Genomic DNA, 17,587 nt, shown 5'->3' with positions numbered 1-17,587 from the left:
CCTGGTTGTCCTTTATTCTAGTAGGATATTTGCTTTACCAGTAAAGAGGGGTATAATTTTTATTCTTAACTAGCAGACATTCTTACTTAACTGCACTTTCTACTGGATTTCTCCATAACTATAAACTCCTGAACCACTGGTCACACAGATTCCACTGGTGTGGCTCCATCATGCACTTAGTGCATTTGGGACATAACTCCTTTTGACTTTAATGGCAAATAATGAGGTTAATAAAGAAAGGTTGTTTTTAAGCAAGTCAGATTAATATGTTTTATAATTGAGTCTTAAACAAGAATAATCCTCTGCTGTCAATTTGTGAGTCAGTCTCCATACAGTGAAAATGTAGATCAGTTGGAATTTGCCTGTATTTTTCTGCAGTGTATACACAGGATCTGAAATGAAAGTTTTCATATCCTGTTAATCAGATCTCCAGAAGAACTTAACAATTCCTAAACAAGGCTGAATAAATGCTGCTAGGTTTTGTAGTCAGTTCTTTAGGTGACAGCAAGTTTAACTAAAATATATTGTGTCTGTTATTGGTGAACAAGCTGTCAAAAATGTCTTTATCTTCCCCAAGACAACTGCATGTAACTGCTGTTGTGTTTGCTTGCTGCAGTGTGGAGGGTTTTCTTGCCACTCAAACGTGCTTCTTTTTTGCAGGAACGTACAGAAAGAAGATCGGGTTCCAATGCTTGATGAGTACAGGGAGTACAAGAAACTCAAAGCCAAGCTTAGGCTGTTAGAAGTCCTTATCAGCAAGCAAGATTCTTCAAAATCAATTTAACTTATATTCCTCCAACCCATTGAATAACATGATGTTTCCATATACTACCACTGTACTTATTGGGTGCTTGTGTTCATTTGTCATGCACTGTTGAAAGAATCCAGTTTGTGCACTTTATTGTGGTGCCACTCTAAGGTGTTTGAAGGGTAAATAGGTCCTGTCTAGAGAGCAAGTAAGATTTCTAAGTTTGAGACTGCTCTATCCAACTTTAGCAAACACAGTTTCCAGCAGAGTTTTGTCAAACAGATGCATCCATCTTATTCCAAAACCACCGCAGCTTTGGGTTTTTTTTAGCATTCAAGAACTGTGAGACTTTTGTTATTACCAACTTTTTGCATTCTTGAAGAAATTCTTAATACCATAATGCTACACTGAACTATTTTTTATTGGGGGGGGGGGGGGGGGGGGTGGAACATCAGCAAATTAAACGTACTGTTCTTTTTCCTTGGAACTTTAAAAAACCAGACTGAAATTCCTTTTCCAAAGGACTGCTGTGGAACAACTTTAAGCTTTGGTTTTCTAAATTGCACCCGTAACACAGTAATAATTAACCTCTAATGGATATTGCTCAGTACTGGTCACGTTTCCTCCTTGATAAAGATGACAGTGGACAAACCAGAAAGTGACCTTCCTTAGTGTCTTTTAAAACTTGGAAAACTGACAAGTTATATCACACGCTGCCTACAGGACTTACATTACTGTTGTTCATGTTCTCATTTTATGGGTTATTGTTTCTCAACTAGTGGTGACATAGTGTTTTGTCTGAATTGGATACTGCATCTCCACTTTGAGAAGATAAGAGGAGCATAAGGAACATTGCAGTGCATGGGAAATCTGATGGCGCTCCAGCAGGAAAGAGCTGGCTTAGGACAGTTAAAATTCCACTGTACCTGAACTAAGTTGTGGTATCAAGGGCTAAAATCAGTGTAGTGAATGCGCACCACAGGGTGAACTGTTGGGTTTGAGTGAAAAAGTGACTGCTATTTCTCACAGTTTTGTTTTACAGTTGGAGAATAAAACTAAGTTATCTAACCCTTACAATGTAAGCAAAACAGTTTATGGGCCTTGCATGATTTAGCTTCAGAGTTGAAACTAAATGTTTTTAAGTATCACATCTGCTGCGCTGAATGATGATTTAGCTACTAGCTTTATGCTCCGCAACAGCCATCAGCAGCTGGTTTTGGATCTGGCAAAATCTAAATGTTAATTTTTAACTGGTGCTTTCTCAGTTCCTTTTCTTTTTCCTTCAGTGTATGGGTTTGATTGTGGCCACGTTTTGCATGCACCTACTCGCACTGCATGTTTTTATGACTGGCTAATGTCAACGCAGCTACTGTTCACACTGCTTTCTGAAAGACCAAAAATGAACTTTCTCACCACAGAGAAGAAATGGCTAGCGTGTAACCTCATAGACTTGCTGTTCTGTCATGAAGCGTATGAAATAGGTTGGAAGTAGGATTTTTAGTGCTCAGATTTCATCTGTGTACTGTAGAATACTTCTCGTTTTGTTTTACTCTGCTTGTAGGCATGGAATTTTGGAATTCAGCAAAAGAAAAAGCACTAAAACTATTGAGCACTGATGATATGCCTTTGCTTTGGTTATTTTTTAATTGCAAAATGATCTGGGACCTTAGAGAATGATGAGGTTAAACTAGTCTTGAGACCATTTCTCAATTTCATTCAGTTCCATTGTGCAATGTACACTTCAGTTACTTTTCTATCAGTCTGCAGACACGGGTGTATCCAAACATTGAAACTAATGTGTACTGTATAGTGTTGTACATGAATGTTTGTGTTTTATATACCACATGCAAAATGTCAATATGCACTATTTAAATGTTTTAAATAATATATTCCTCCTTTATAATGCTTAAATCTATATGATTCCAATATTTTTATAAGTGAGTGAGTGATCAGACTGGTTCCAATTCAGAATTAACAGCTGCTTTGTGTTTGTTATGCAGTGTTTGGCTGTTTATTCAGTATAGTAGATAAGCATGGCAACAGTTATGCTGAGTGTGTTTTGTGCCATCCTTGTTGAGCAATAAATAAATGGTAGAACTAGGCATTTTGTGATATAACAGGTTTACTTTGGTAAAAACAGAACGCTATATATCTATATGGATATATAGATATGGAATATATATAACTAAACCAGATATAATTGCATTGCTATGTCTGGTGCTCATTGTATAGACTTTTATAATAAAAGTACCTTAACCTTTATTGTCATATATCTTTGTTTCTTATCATGCTTTCTCCTCCACTGCCATGTCTTCAAAACAAGTGAGTCCTTCACCTTTCCTGTACCTGTTTGTAGTTTCAGGGTGCTGCTGAGGCAGGTCCTGCCAGCAGAGCCATGCATGCTGGTGGGGGCTCAGCGCTGAGACATCTCTTGGTGAAGCTACAGCAGTTTAAGCTTTACTTCAGCTGTTCAGAGTGTGCCTCTCAGCAGAGACAGCAGGGAAGTGACCAGATCAGCTCCCAAACCGGCACCGTGGCTCGTGGTGCATGTGGGCTTCAGTTCCTGCTAAGTGCCAGCCTGCTGTGCGGTGATGTGGCAGCAAACTGTGAGTCTTTCTCATTCCTGCTCCAGCAGTAGCAATCTGGGAGTAGATGGGGCAGGGAGCCAGTTCAGCCGTTACTGGGCTAATGAACTCACTGCCGATGAGCACACGTCCACTGCTGAGCAGTATTTGGTTGTGTCTCTGGATCCATAACAATCCCTTTGCCTTAAAATCAGCATCCCAGCAGTTGTGTTTGTGGCCAGGAGGCACTGTTACTGCACACACTGCTGTAAACACAAGAAAATGCTTTTCCTCTGGACCAAATAGGTGTTTATTTTCATGGTTTGTTGATGTCAGTTCAAATGAAAAACAGTTCAGGGCTTTTGAACTGACTCTTCTGTTGTGTTTTGTGTGAATCCACCTTTCTTCAGCCTAAGGCCTGGCAGGAAGCAGAAGAACTCCTGAAGGTGAAGACTCTGTGGTTGTGTGGCAGTGTAGGTAAATGGGAACAAGAAAAACAACTAGGAGACTGAGGGAGAGGAGACAGAAGGCAGCTACTGTATGTTCTTCAGGGCATCAATGGCTTTCCTCCAAAGAGGGGTGGAAAGAAAGCACAAATTCTTTGCACGCTGGCTTAAGTGTGTTTCTCCCTATTTTCTCCTATTTTTTCCTTATTTATTCAATGAGACTTGCTCTGATCAGGGTGCTAATGAGAACACAAAAATCCTTCAAGTAGTGGTTTAGTGAGAACTGCTTCAAATCCACATGCAAGGAGCTGAGAATATTCTAATGAAGAAGAGCAACCCTGTGTTGAACACCATTAGAGGCGAAATGGCTGTTTTTGAGGGTGCAAAAAGCTCAGTGATACCAGGACAGATCTTTCTTGCTGAAGAACCAGTTCTGGGACAACGCAAGTCAATAGTATTCCAAGCTTTACCTCTTTAAACAGGTTTGCTTGAGCCATTATGTTACTGCAGGGCAGGGAGCTTGCTGGGAAGTGAGGCAAACTCTGAACAGGCTTTCCTGTGCCTCAGAGTAGAGCAAAGCTGATGAGTGCTGGAAAGCCCTTCCAGGAAGCTCTGGGTATGTAACTGTGTCTAAAGGGCTTGAGACTTCTCTGTACAAGGGGTTGCCAAGTGGAGGAAAGGTTGGAGCTATCGAAGGTGCAATGTGTCTGCTTTCCTGCCCGTCAGGCTATGGAGTGACCAAGTAACACAGGTCATGATCTGGTTTTCTGGGACAAGTGTCCTGGGATACTGCATGGCAACAAGAACCTTTTGGAAGTGAAGGGAAAGGGGTGTTTTGCTTTGAAAGAGAGAGGATGGCTTGGCTTTGCCCAGGAGAGTGAAATGCAAAATCAGTGAACCCTGATGGGCAAACCAGTGCATGGCTATGCTGTGCCACTGGGCTGGAGTGATCTCTGGGTGCCTCAAGCACCCATCTGCTCCCTTCAGGACACAGCTCCTCCATGCTGTGATTAGGTGCAGAGAGACCTGAGATCGTGTAGTACCCCAGTAGTACTCTGCAGGGCGTAAAGCTTTACAGTATTATAAATCCATGTAGGATGGGTGATTCAGGATACTTTGGAGGCTGGGGGCTGCATGTTGGGATATACAGCGGCAGAAGGTCCCAGGGCAGGGACTCTGTGGTGCAGGTGGGTTGTTGCAGCCTGGTACAGGGTCAGGTTTTCTCTTGGTGTGTTCAGGTGGCATCTGTAAATGTGCTGTATTTCCTCCTGGGGCAGAGTCCCAGCAGTGAACAAGTATTAATGGCTACATAGGAGTCGAGAGCTTCTGGCCACAACATAAAACCTTGTCTCTAAGGCAACGGGTGTATATGGATTTGGGAATAAAAAGGATGTTTGGAACATCGAGGCTGGTGCAAGGGTGAAGCAAAGGGCCCTCTAGTGGTTCACGATACAAGATTTGTTTCCTGGAAAGAGTTTTGCTTCCACTGAAGGCAACAGGAAACCTGTTCTGGAAGCAGCAATGCCTGGAACAGGAATTGGTGGGAACTAGGTGTTAACCTTGGCAGCAGATGCACTGTGTGGTGGACTGTGCTTGGTGACTGAGGGTTGCACTGGGTTACACCGGGCCAGAGAGCGAGAGGAGGCTGTGGAGTAGGCCCAGTATGTCACCATGGCTGGTGATCTGCTTTTGTGGTTACACATCTGTGTCTCACAGCAGCCCCCAAACAAGGCACAGGAATCAGTGTTGTACAGGCATCCACAGAGATGCCTACCCAGAACTCCAGCAAGGCTGCTCAGTTATAAGAGTTAAAGCAGCACCTGAAGCTCTCAGAGACCCAGAAGCCACAATGGTTATTTTTTAGTAATACCTTTAATAACATTCCTGCTTCTTTTAGCCAGAAATAGAACAAAATAAAGGGGATGGGAACTTTGGATGTATTTAAACCGGAACGAGTTGGGGCCATCTCTGTCACCAGCTGAGCAGCCAAGTGTTTCAGCATGTCGGCTTGTCTGCAGCATCCTGCTGTTGCATGTTTCTTATGATTCTCCTGAGTCTTGCATTGGTGGTGTTGAGTTCCTTCCCCAATTCAGCTGTGTAACTCACGAGCCTAGAACACACGAACACAGCCACATATCCCTGAGATGGTGCTGCTCTTCAACTTGCAGTTACAGCCTTTTTGCTCACTTGGGTCAGCTGCCAAGGATCTAAGTCCTGAAATGCCACTTCACAAGTACAAGGTCCTATGGTCCCCGTCCCCCTTCCTGGGCAGCCACAAGGAGATGTTCTTGTCCCACCTCATTCTTGACTTATGTCTTTACAAGCTGCTCTGCTAAATTCTTTTGTTTCCTTTTTCCCTCCCTAAGGGCAGCTGTTATCAGCCAGTATAAAAGGACTTAAAATAGCTTAAAAATCACTGACTTTATGTTGGTCTGCTGTCTCCCAGGTTGTCAGCCGGTGAGGGTTTCAGCTAAGGCTGCAGCTGCTGGGGGATGGCGATAAGAGTGCAAGAAGAGATCCCACATACTTACTGCTGAAAATCTGCAATGGTGACGTAGCCCTGAGCTGGGCCCGAAGCCATGTTCTGAGCAGGCACATAAATCATCTGATGTCTTTCTTTCTTTGCCTGTAGCTCTGATACCTTCGAAGGGCTCTGTACGACAGCAGAAGGATTAAAAAGAAATAGCAATCCTAGCCAAAGCCAGCATGGCTCACTGGGACACTTGTAACATACTCACTTGTGCAAGGAAAAGATCTGTGCAGCTTTGTCTCTATCTGAAAGTAGATTTTCCTCCTGGCCCTCCCAAAAAGACAGGCTATAGGAATGCACATTTCTTTGTGGAGTGCAGAGAGATGGCAAGTGTGTGCGGCAGTGTTCACAGTGAGCCAAGGGGGTTCCCCTCTCTTGTGCAAGTTAGCTGCTTTAAAAGTGTTTTGGAAGTACTTGCACAGGCTTACCCCAGATATGGAACTATTAGAAACCCTTTTGTAAAGCAAAAAGAAGCTACAGTGACCTTTCTTCTTACTGTAGATGCGGCCTCTGACCCAACCAACTGATGTGAAACTTGTTTGTTTTCCATACATCTGTTTCTGTTTAACATTTGGGCAGATGCCCAGCTCACAACTTTATACCATTGCTAAGCCACACTGATCCCACCCTATGGCCAGCTCTGCTGTTGCAGTGTATGACCTTGCCTGAGCAGGCTCCCATTTGAAGTGTTGCACATTATCAGGGATTTTTCTTTATTTATAGGTCTAGCTTTTACCATTCCTGTGTTGTTAAAAATAGCATCCTGTGGAGAAATAGCTTTTGTAAGTAACAGTGAGGACAACTGTGACTCCTTTTGTATTATTCAACCCCTTGAAATATAATCAGTTTTTAAGAAGACAGGAAAGAATAAAACCTACCTTTTCGCTCTTAGAAACATGCTTCTTTCTAGTGGATGGTAATTCCTTGCTTGTCATTCACACAGGTGAGAAGAGAGAGAAGTGCTGTGAGAACAGGTCCGTGCTCGGTGCAGGGGGTAAGAGCCAATACTGAGGTCCTACCTTTCCAACTTCTCTGCTGCTGGTTGTGTGTCTTCCTCAGGTTTCTTCAGCTTGAGCTTGATAAGGGCATTATCACAACTCTGGACATTGACAGAATTAATGTTAAATGGCTTGTGTTTAACCAGAGACATTTTGCACAAGGAGCAAACCCTCAGCACTGCCTTGGCAGTTCAACAGAAACCTTACCAGTCTATCGCTTTCTTTGTTCCCTTAGCTCAACTTGGAGAACTTACCCTGCCGTCCCTCAAATTGGTCATGAAAGCCCTGAAGGTAATAGCCAACCAAATCTAGTAAAAGCTTCTGTTTTCAGGCATATTCAGTTTAATCTTACTGTAGTCCTGATAAGTAGGAGAATGAGCTTGGGTGGGAGAATCTGAGCTGGGCTGTTGGTGTTGTTGGGCTGAGGTCATGAATTCAAGTTGCACTGAAAAGATTTGTTCCCATTTTATGCTCATTTCTGGCACATAAAAACGGTCTGAACTTTGTGGATTTTTAAAGGCCAGTATTTCCACTTGTCTTATCTTCCCCTGCACAGAAGATCTTTAGTGTCTCCATTTAGAAAAGCAACAGTAAGCTCTGAAGAATATGATGGCACATAATCACAAACCAGGCTGCTCTTAAATATTCCTTTTAAAAAGGTGAAGTAAAGGTAGGCTCCTTGCACCCTAACTCATACACTGCTCTTGCCATTAGGAGCTCCTGGGGATTCGATAGAAGGATGTCTCTGCATCTGTCAAACTTGTACTTAAAGTGGAAGATCAATACTTGAGTGTTCTTACATGGTTATGGCCCAGCTGTTTCAGGCTCTTTGCTAGTGATGTAGCTTAGAATTCCCCCTTCTGTCTGGAATTAAATGAGGTAGTTACACAAGTGTTTACTTACACGTCTAAAGAGGTCTCTGATGGGGAGCTTGTGACTGGGCATCACATCGTAGTCTGCTTTGACTTCCGAATAGGTGTTATTTATAATGGCCAAAAACATGTTCTGCACAGGAGGAATGCAGTTAGACATTTGTCTCTGGAAGCTGCATCTGTATTATGCTGGGGCTGTTGTTTGGGGGCTGCTCCATGCTAGGGCATGTATGGACTTGAGCTTTTCTGAGCGCAGATGCACCCAATGCAGATACATTATCTGGTGACATTATTCTCATCATTCAATGTGCTTGTTTTGTGGTGCAAAAGCCCCTTTTTGTGGCAGTTTGGAGGAAGGGAGAGCTGGGAAATGTCAAGGACTGCTGTCTCTGCCCAGGTGTACTGAGGGGCAGCCAGGACAAAGCCTGGGGTCATCTTGGTTTGAAAACCGCTGTCTCGGAGCACTACATGATAGTTCTCTACTGCTAATACAAAAGGATAAGCATTTTTGAGCTAGTCCTTACCAGCAATATGAAGAACACAAAGAATACGAATGAGATGAAGTAAATGGGTCCAAGGATTCTGTTTACTGCTTCTGTGTTTTCAAAATCAAAATCTCCCAGCACAATACGGAACTGTGTGAAGCTGGGAGTAAAAAGTACCAGAGTGAGGTTGACTGGCTTCTCCTAAAGAGGAGCATTGTAAGCATCAACAAGCAAACAAAGAAGCCCAAAGCAAGAGATACAACTGAGACTGATTCACCATTCCCTTCATCACTGAAATCAATAGGTGAGTCAGGATAGTACAGCAGTGATAAACTGCCATTTAGCATATACTTGGGAATTTGAAAGTACAAAGGAATTTGTCCTGGTGTGCTTGTGTGAGAAAATCCCTTCATTTTGGATAGGTCATGTGGCTTATTTTAATGGTTTCCCTGCTGTTCTGGCTTCATGATCCGTCACCTTCTCTTAGCACAGAAGGTATCAGTATAGGTCCCTATGCTCCCTAGAGGGGATTTTATTCCTAGTGAAGGCAAATACTTATTTCTCTGTATTGCAGCATCTTAAAACCATCTCACACCCAGGTGGGTCTAAACTAAGCTGGTTTGCTGGTTTCAAAGTGCCTTAATTTTACATGAAAAGCTGCTTTCAAACAATTTGCTACACTAAAGATCTCTGAATTGTAAGAAACGTAGCCGTGGGGTAAAACTCAAGCCTTGCTGAGAGTGTCAGGTTAGAGACCCTACAAAGTGTGAGGACCATCAAAGCCAGCTCCATCTGGTACCTGGAGCTGATCTGATGATGACGCTACAGTGAGTAGCAGAGCCAGCAGATGGGATTCAGGGACTCTTGGCCATGCAGGTGGATGTGTTCAGCTTGTGCTCTGAGTGTGTCTGCTGAGTGGCTTTATGCCCTTACTTCTGAAAGGGGGGAAAGAGGCAGCCTGCTGCCAGGCCTGCCCCATCACCCAGGGGCTGGTTACATGCAGGAAAGCTGAGAGCTGGGGGGGGACTAATGGCTCCATTGGGTGACCTGCTCCTGAGCTTCCCTTTCTGTGGCTCCCCTGCATTGTTTAATGCACATATGGCCTTTTCTGAGCACGGGAAGGCTTTGGGAATCAAAAAGGGGTTTACTCTATGAGATAAGCTGAAGTGCTGGAGCCCTGTACTCTTTAAGTTCTGCTTAGCAGAAACTGGTTTGTGCCTGCAGCAGTTTGTATCCTAAAGTTTGCAAAGTACATACATGCATTTCTGGAACGTGGAAAAATCTTCAACTTGTGACCCAAAGACCAGATAGCCAAACTGGGCATAGGCAAAGAAGACAATGAAGAACATGACGGCAAACCCAATGATGTCTTTGGCACAGCGAGATAAAGTGGAGGACAACTGCTCCATTGTTTTGTTAAACCTTACATATTTAAGTACCTGCAAGAGAACAGAACATATTGTTATTGGGGGATCAGAATGTGTGGCAATTTCTCAACAGGATTTCTGGAATGTTATCCATAATCGTCATTTACAGGTTAAGTTGTACCCAGAAATGGGATGTATCTACAAACACACTAGGATTGGGTGTGTTTCTGGAGAAGATGAATATTCTGCAGGGAAAATACGTGTCTATACTAAAGCTAACAGCATGTTAGGTCTTTGCTGGGGACTGATATGTGTGATCAGGTCTAGCAGTATGGACCCCGGGTCAAGGAGACCACAAGCCATTCCACCCCCGTGTCTGCAGAATTGGTAAGGAGCTCTCTTTTACTTTGGGTCTGAAACAAGGCCTGAACAAGCCTTGTTCAATGACAGTCATTAATGATAAACACAGCTGTGCTACTGACTGAAGTCTGAAGGGAGGGTGATGCAGGGGCTGGGGTACAGGAGGGATGTAGTGAGGAAGGCTGTGCACAGAACTGGTTAACAGCCAGTGCTCCCAAACAGCTTCTGTTCGGGCTGGGAGGTGGAGGAAGGCCAAAAGCCTGTTGATTTTAAAAGGATGTGACCTTTCACAATAGCCTGCGTTGAGGTACCTGGGACATGACTGTAAAGTGTGATCTCTGCCAGATGTGAGCACATCCCCTGCCCGTTTCATAGCTGCATTGTGCTGGATGTTCTATAAATGCATTAGGGCAGAGAGGGCCTTGGGAAGCCTCATCCAGTCACTGGGAACACTGAGGCCTCCCAAACTCAAGTCACTGCTGTCTGCTGGGAAAAGGGGAAGGGGAGCAGAGCCCAGTCAGAGCCAACAAGGTTTAGCAGATATGGGGCAGTGGCAGGCAAATAGGCAGGGCTGGTTTAGCCCCAGAGCATCTGGTTAGGAACAAAAGTAGCTCCTAATCTTGGAGCAGTTTGCTACTCTGTCCAGAGATCAGCAAATCTGTTTGCGAGAATGAAACGAAAGGTGGGCACAAAGCCACTGCTGAATCAAGTTTGGACACATTTTGCCTTCCTTTTGGCTACAAAAGCTATGAATAGCTCCACCTATTACAACCATGCCATCTGTATATATCAGGCTGTGACCTGGATCATATTGGGTCTAGGAAAATACTGAGTTTGAGGAGGCTGTTTGGCCATGCTCATTTCTCAGCTGCTCCAATGGAGACAGCTGCCCATGTGCAAAATTCCTTTCTAGATGGGCTTGGAATCTGTGTGACCATGTTTATGAGAAGGAGGTAATTTTAAACTCTTCTGGAATCTCATAAACAAAATTCTCCCTTTTAGCCCCACCTTTGCAATTCACCCATGAAAAGGTACAAGTGAACACTTAGGCTATGCTTAGGAATGCTGATTCTCAAGTACAAAAAAGGGAATAAGAGCCAATACCTTTATCCAAGCAAAGAAAATGTTGACAGCAATCATATTGTTGTAAAGGACTTGCCAGAATGTAAGGAAATAGAAGTCTGGATATACACTGGCATCAGAGAGCAGCTCTCCCATTAGCAGGGACACTTCTACAGTGCTGTAGATATTGAAGACAATGGCAAGGATGGATACCTGAAGGAAAGCAGAAGCCAGTGAAAAGTCCAATTAAGTGCCTTCTCCTTCAGGCTATCATTTTGCATAGGGAAGACTTTGATTTCAACATGCCCTTGGGTAGATTTGGAAAACCTGAGCTTTTTTGGTCATAATCCATATATACAAGACTTTATTGCCCAAAACAATTGCAATGGTACTGTGGTAATTCTGGCCTTGTGGTATTTAACATGCTACATACATTCTAATTTACTATGTTAGCTCTGTTACATGCTACTGCTTCCCTGCCCTGCAAAGATGAAGGCTCAAACAAGGTGGATAGAAAGTATGAAAGATGTGGAGCCGCAGCAAGCTACCAGCAAAGATAGAAGGGTTCAATGTGCTGAACCATGGTGGGCCATGTGGCCTCTTCAGTGCAGAACACTGGGTGACTGACTTAAACCCGACACAGATTTGGGCTGTTTGGCTTGTTGGCTGTGTATTCAGTGCAAGCCTACACTGGCAAGCACAGAGGTGAAAGTCAAGGGGTAGCTCACCATCAGCAGCATCAAATCCAGCCAGCTCCAACCACTTCTGAAATATTCCCGTTTCAGTTTCACTATTTTTATAGCTTCCTGGATTATGAATGTAATGATAAAGAGGCAAAAGATGATTTCACAAGAAGCCACGAAGTAATCATAACGTGTGATGTATCTGAGGAGCTTCACAGAGTAGATATGTATAGAGGTGAAAGCACCACCGGTGGCAGGGAACTCTACCACCAACCTGAAAAAAATTGGGGACTGGTGTTAGTTACCATCCCTTCAAATCGTCTCAGCCCTTTATTTTCTAATACTAATCATTACTACATTCATAATACCTTGCTGGAACTCCTACATCTCTAAGGTCTTCTTGTAAGGTACTGTTTCTCAGTAGAGCAAATGTTCACTGTATCCTTAGTCTTTTCCCTCCCCTAAGCTGACAACAGGACTACTAATCCGGTCTCTTACCTTGTGAAAGGCTATGAAATTCCTTCCAACTGACAGCAGCAAGCAGCTGTAAGGACCAGATACCCTCTACTACAAAAAAACATGGAAAAGAAGGATCTGGGCCTGCTCCCTGCACTCCTGCGTTCTTAATGGATTACTGTCTTGCCAGCTGCTACCTGGGAAACGTGGCTGCATGTGCCTGAGGTGACCAGCCTTCCCCTGCATCCTTATGAAAGCATCATGCCTCAATAAACTGAACTTCACATGTAGCAAAGGTAAGAACTCACCTGACCACACAGAAGAGGTTTAGGTTAGCGTTGTATGTTGAGAAGTCGATAAATACAACTCTGGTTCCTCTAGTGAGCCAGTTGTTCTGCTTCAGAGAGGCCAATTTCTCTATGCTCTCCTGCTTCGATTTAGGTAAGGTGAACAAATACCCTCCACTGCCATACAAGCCCATATTTCCCAAATACCACAGGGTAAATGAATCAGCTGGGGTGTATTTCCATCTGGTCAGAAATGGGAAAAAAAGGACTCAGTTTATGGAACCTGGACTGAAGTAAGCTTCACCTTTTATTTTATACAATGCTTGCTGGTTCTTTAAACAATGCATTTCTTTACATAAAGAATATGGCCTTAAGATACTCACATTATATTTAGCTGCTCAGTGCATTCACAAGACAGCAATTGGTTATGAATCTGGATTTTGCCCAATGTGGGCCAGACAGTTCATTACCTTAAAACCTTCGTAGGCAAATGGAGTATCTCTGGTTTCCATAATTCATTGTTCTTGTGGCATGTTCACAGGTTCTTCCATTGTGTTAAATTCATGCTAAATGAAGTGTGTGAAGCAGGCCTTTTGGCTCTGTTTTCAGAGCATTTTAGCATGATTCCAATTTATAAACATGGGATTTAAATTCAAGCCTCATATAACTGAGCATTTCTCCAGAGATGTTAATGGAGATGGACCCCCTAACATGTGCTTCTGCTGAACTGGGTTTGCTGTTTCCAGTTCTTCCTGTCTCTCTGCTCTACATTTCCCATGCTAAATTCCCATCCATAATGCTGGCACAAAAGCAAATCCATGATTTATCACAGTGTAAAACAAGAAGAAAAACTCAGCTAACTGCATGCACAGTTGTGACTGAGTGAACAGTAGTGGCATTAAGGCTTTGGTTAGGTTTCCTAAAGCATTTCTGTACTGGAGCAGGATGACTTACTCAGATTCGCTCCTTAGAGCATCGTCAGACCTGTCTTCAGCTTGGTAACTGTACTCACTGTAACAGCCGTCTAAAAAGCTACGGAAATAGGGGTAGATGGAGCACGTGTTGTTGCGCACTTTCACCTGTCGAACCTGGACTGCTCCTAACAGTAAGTTCTCATAGTAAATATGGCTGTAGTTCTGGAAGGGTAACGTCTTGTTGTTGTACCATTTGTCCCAGTAGAGTCCATCCAACAGTGGTCCCTGTACAAACTGCACGTACAAGTGAGGTTAGGGTTTCAGAAGAAGATTTAAATACCACTATTGCCCCTCTTTTTAGCATACAAACCTGTGATATCTCTACTATTATCTCTAATAATCACAAATACTGGGTTCCCAGGTTACTTATCGCTACAGAGTCTAAGCTAGAATACAAACAACTCCCACCAATGTACCGTCTTGCACATACAATATATTTACATCTTTTTGCTATGAGTCAATTCTGTTCCCTATGCAATTCTATCAGGGATGTGTAATGGCATTATTCAGGGCAAGACTGTAACATCTCCTTAGAATTCTCCTGAATTCTAAGCAAATACGTTTAAACACAAACGCTGTATGTTGTTTTAACAAAATCTGTTGGTTATCTTAATCTCTGACAGATCTGGTTTGGGATATGTTTCTCATTAGGGGTTTAGTCATCTGAAGGTATTTATTTGTGAAGGTGGGGAAGAAGCAATCCCTCTTTTTCTGGGTGTTTCTTAGATGCCAATAAAGAGGATTCAGTTTGGGGGGAGTATTATTCTGAGTGCAAAACAACACCCCCTCATGGTTTGGGACCATCTGAGCACGCATTACAACCATGCCTAGTGCATCAGTCAACACACTGTAATAGCAAAGGCTCCCTATTTGATGGACTGGCAATTACAGACACCATGCTAAGAGGAAGCACAATTCTTCCCAATGAATTCTTATAGCCAGGCATTTCCATTTGTAAGGAAGAGTGGGATGAGAAACTTTGCCTCCTGCTGGCAGCTGGGCAATGCTGGTCATTTTGAGAGGTCCTCCATCTAGCAGTGAAAACAGAGACAAGTGTTTTGCAACTCTCACTGAAATACAGGGTAATGTAACAGCAAAGCAGGGGAGCCAAGGTGGTTTTACACTGGAAATCATAGAATCACAGAATAGTTAGGGTTGGAAAGGACCTTAAAATCACCCAGTTCCAACCCCCCTGCCATGGGCAGGGACACCTCACACTAAACCATGGCACCCAAGGCTTCGTCCAACCTGGCCTTGAACACCACCAGGGATGGAGCATTCACAACTTCCCTGGGCAACCCATTCCAGTGCCTCACCACCCTAACAGGAAAGAATTTCCTCCTTAGATCCAATCTAAACTTCCCCTGTTTAAGTTTGAACCCGTTACCCCTTGTCCTGTCACTACAGTCCCTAATGAAGAGTCCCTCCCCAGCATCCCTATAGGCCCCCTTCAGATACTGGAAGGCTGCTCTGAGGTCTCCACGCAGCCTTCTCTTCTCCAGGCTGAACAGACCCAACTTTCTCAGCCTGTCTTTATACAGGAGGTGCTCCAGTCCCCTGATCCTCCTCGTGGCCTCCTCTGGACTTGTTCCAACAGTTCCATGTCCTTTTTATGTTGAGGACACCAGAACTGCACACAATGCTCCAGGTGAGGTCTCAGAAGAGCTGAGCAGAGGGGCAGGATCACCTCCTTTGACCTGATGGTCAAGCTCCTTTTGATGCAGCCCAGGATACGGTTGCTTTCTGGGCTGTGACATCCTGCATTGGTTTTAGCAGCTGAAAGTCAAAAGAGCTGTAAACCCAAAATCTGGTTTTATCGAAGCTCTTTTCAAGCTTCACTGAGAACATAATGCAGCAATTAACTGGGCTGTTGTTTACCTCGACTGATTGATCAGAAGTATCAGTGTTCATGTGTTTTTGCACCCAGTCCAAATGCATTTTAATGAGTTATTTGCCTTTCTTGTGCTGAAACCACAACATCTAGCACACAGCTTTTAGGAGAACCACAGAATGGTTAGGGTTGGAGAGGACCTTAAGTTCATTGAGTTCCATGAGCCTGTATCGCTCTGAATTAGCACCAGGAGATTCCTCACTTGTCTGTAACAAAAGCCTTACCTTCCAGAAGTCAGCTTTGCTCCGAATGGTCCCAAAACCGTTCTCACCCTCAGCGGGCTCCATGAAGAGATGGGACATGACTGTGTTCAGGTGGTACATGTCTACACTCACCATGCCGAAGGCCACTGGAAAGAAGGCGCAAAGAAAGGATGCTCACAGGCTAAAATGAGAGCATGACGACAGCTTCTAACCTTGCTTCGCTTGTCCCTAGCTCAATCTGCTAGAGAAAGGCGATTTGATTGAAGTGGTGCTTTGGGGTGGATAAAGGGGATAGGGGAAGAGGCAGAGCGCACACGGTAGGGACTTGTCAGCAGGGCTCGAGCCCTTTGATGACTTACTGTCCTGGGTTCAGCAGTAGCAGTCATTTTTCTCCTCCTTGGTAGCTGGTGCAGTGCAGTGTTTTGACTTTCAGCTCGGGAACAGAGCTGATAGCGATGTTTTGGTTTGGCCAAGGACTTTGTGAGCCTCATGCTCTGCCAGGGAGGAGGGGAAGCCGGGAGGAAGCAGAGACAGGACACCTGACCCAAACTGACCAAAGAGCTATTCCATACCACAGCACGTGATTCCCAGGATGTAACTGGGAGTTAGCCGGAAGGGCTGGGAGATGGCAGGGTTGGAGGAGGTATCGGTCGGAGCTTGGTCGGGCTTGGGGGGCGAGTTATCGGTCAGCTGGTGCTGAGGTGTTGTATTCTCTTCCCTTGTTATTTCCTTTATCATTATTATCATTGGTGGTAGCAGTAGTGATTTGTGTTATACCTTAGTTACTAAACTGTTCTTATCTCAACCCGTGGGAGTTGCATTCTTTTCGATTCTCCTCTCCGTACCTCCGGGAGTAGGGGGAGGGAAAGAAAGGGGGGGGAGTGAGTGAACGAGTTACCTGACTGGGTTTAAACCACGACACTTACGTATGCAGAGGTCTATGAGGAAGACCACGTAGGTGACCAGCTCCCGCAGCATGTCCTTCAGCTCCTGCTCACTGGTGCCCTTCTCCTGGGCCTTCGGGGTGCCTGCTTGGGGAAAGGGCGGCAGGGGCAGAGCCCGGTCAGGGCACGGGGCCCTCAGGCCGCGGCCCGGCCCTGAGGGGAAGGGAGCGGGGCCGGGCCGGGCCGGGCCGGAGGGCAGCGGGGCCGCCTGACGCACCGCGGCCGGGCAGCCTGTGGTCCGCCGCTGCCGTGGGCTCCATGGCGGCCGGGCCGGGCTGGGCCGGCTCCCGGCGCTCCCCGGTGTGAGCCTCAAGGGGCGGCGGTGAGAGCATTCCCCCGTCCCGGGCCGCAGCTCGCGGTGCTGTGTTTCGGTTCGGGTCCGTCCCGCAGGCAGCGGTGGCAGGCCAGGCAGAGCCCGCGCCCGTCGGGCAGGATTAACCGGTGGCTGTGACCGGTTAAACCGAGCCGAGCGCAGGGAGCACGGGAGATCGGCGATTAAATGTACGGCAACGCAGCGCAGAGGGCTCCCAGCCGGGATGCTGCCGCTCAGCGCTGGTGCCGGGCTCTGGTCCAAGCAGTGCGGCGTCTTCATGCCCACAAGAAGCGCACGGGTAATGGGGTATCGATCTGTGTGATCAGCTCAGACCCACTGCAGGACTTACTTCAGTGTATTTCATTGCCCGGGCAGCCCGGGGGAGGAGGAAGATGAAGGATGGG

General features: G+C 45.1%; 2 protein-coding genes across 5 annotated transcripts in view; one reads left to right on the top strand and one right to left on the bottom strand.

Annotated features, from left to right (window-relative positions):
• Positions 1-3,010, top strand: part of FAM13B (family with sequence similarity 13 member B) — a 49,520-nt gene extending 46,510 nt beyond the window's left edge. For all 4 annotated transcript variants that reach the window (XM_057409453.1, XM_057409456.1, XM_057409452.1 and 1 more), the window contains one exon: positions 661-3,010. In XM_057409453.1, the coding sequence (XP_057265436.1) occupies positions 661-784 (124 nt within the window). In that variant the 3' untranslated portion in view covers positions 785-3,010. The remainder of the gene's footprint in view (positions 1-660) is intronic.
• A 2,723-nt stretch (positions 3,011-5,733) lies between these two features.
• PKD2L2 (polycystin 2 like 2, transient receptor potential cation channel) lies at positions 5,734-17,462 on the bottom strand. Its single transcript, XM_057409398.1, has 13 exons — positions 16,853-17,462; positions 15,948-16,072; positions 13,813-14,066; positions 12,880-13,101; positions 12,161-12,389; positions 11,475-11,645; positions 9,901-10,082; positions 8,683-8,803; positions 8,190-8,291; positions 7,308-7,387; positions 7,167-7,215; positions 6,290-6,411; positions 5,734-5,868 (listed from the first exon to the last, which is right to left on the bottom strand). The coding sequence occupies exons 1-13, from the start codon at positions 17,460-17,462 to the stop codon at positions 5,754-5,756; spliced, it is 2,382 nt and encodes a 793-aa protein (XP_057265381.1). The 3' UTR covers positions 5,734-5,753.
• Positions 17,463-17,587: the final 125 nt, after the last annotated feature.

Source organism: Pezoporus wallicus, unplaced genomic scaffold (assembly GCF_028554395.1).
Source record: "Pezoporus wallicus isolate ANWC-B61680 ecotype Strahan unplaced genomic scaffold, APGP_CSIRO_Pwel_v1 contig_8166, whole genome shotgun sequence".
NCBI classification, from domain to species: Eukaryota; Metazoa; Chordata; class Aves; order Psittaciformes; family Psittacidae; genus Pezoporus; species Pezoporus wallicus.
This window is presented reverse-complemented; position numbering and strand designations above follow the sequence as displayed.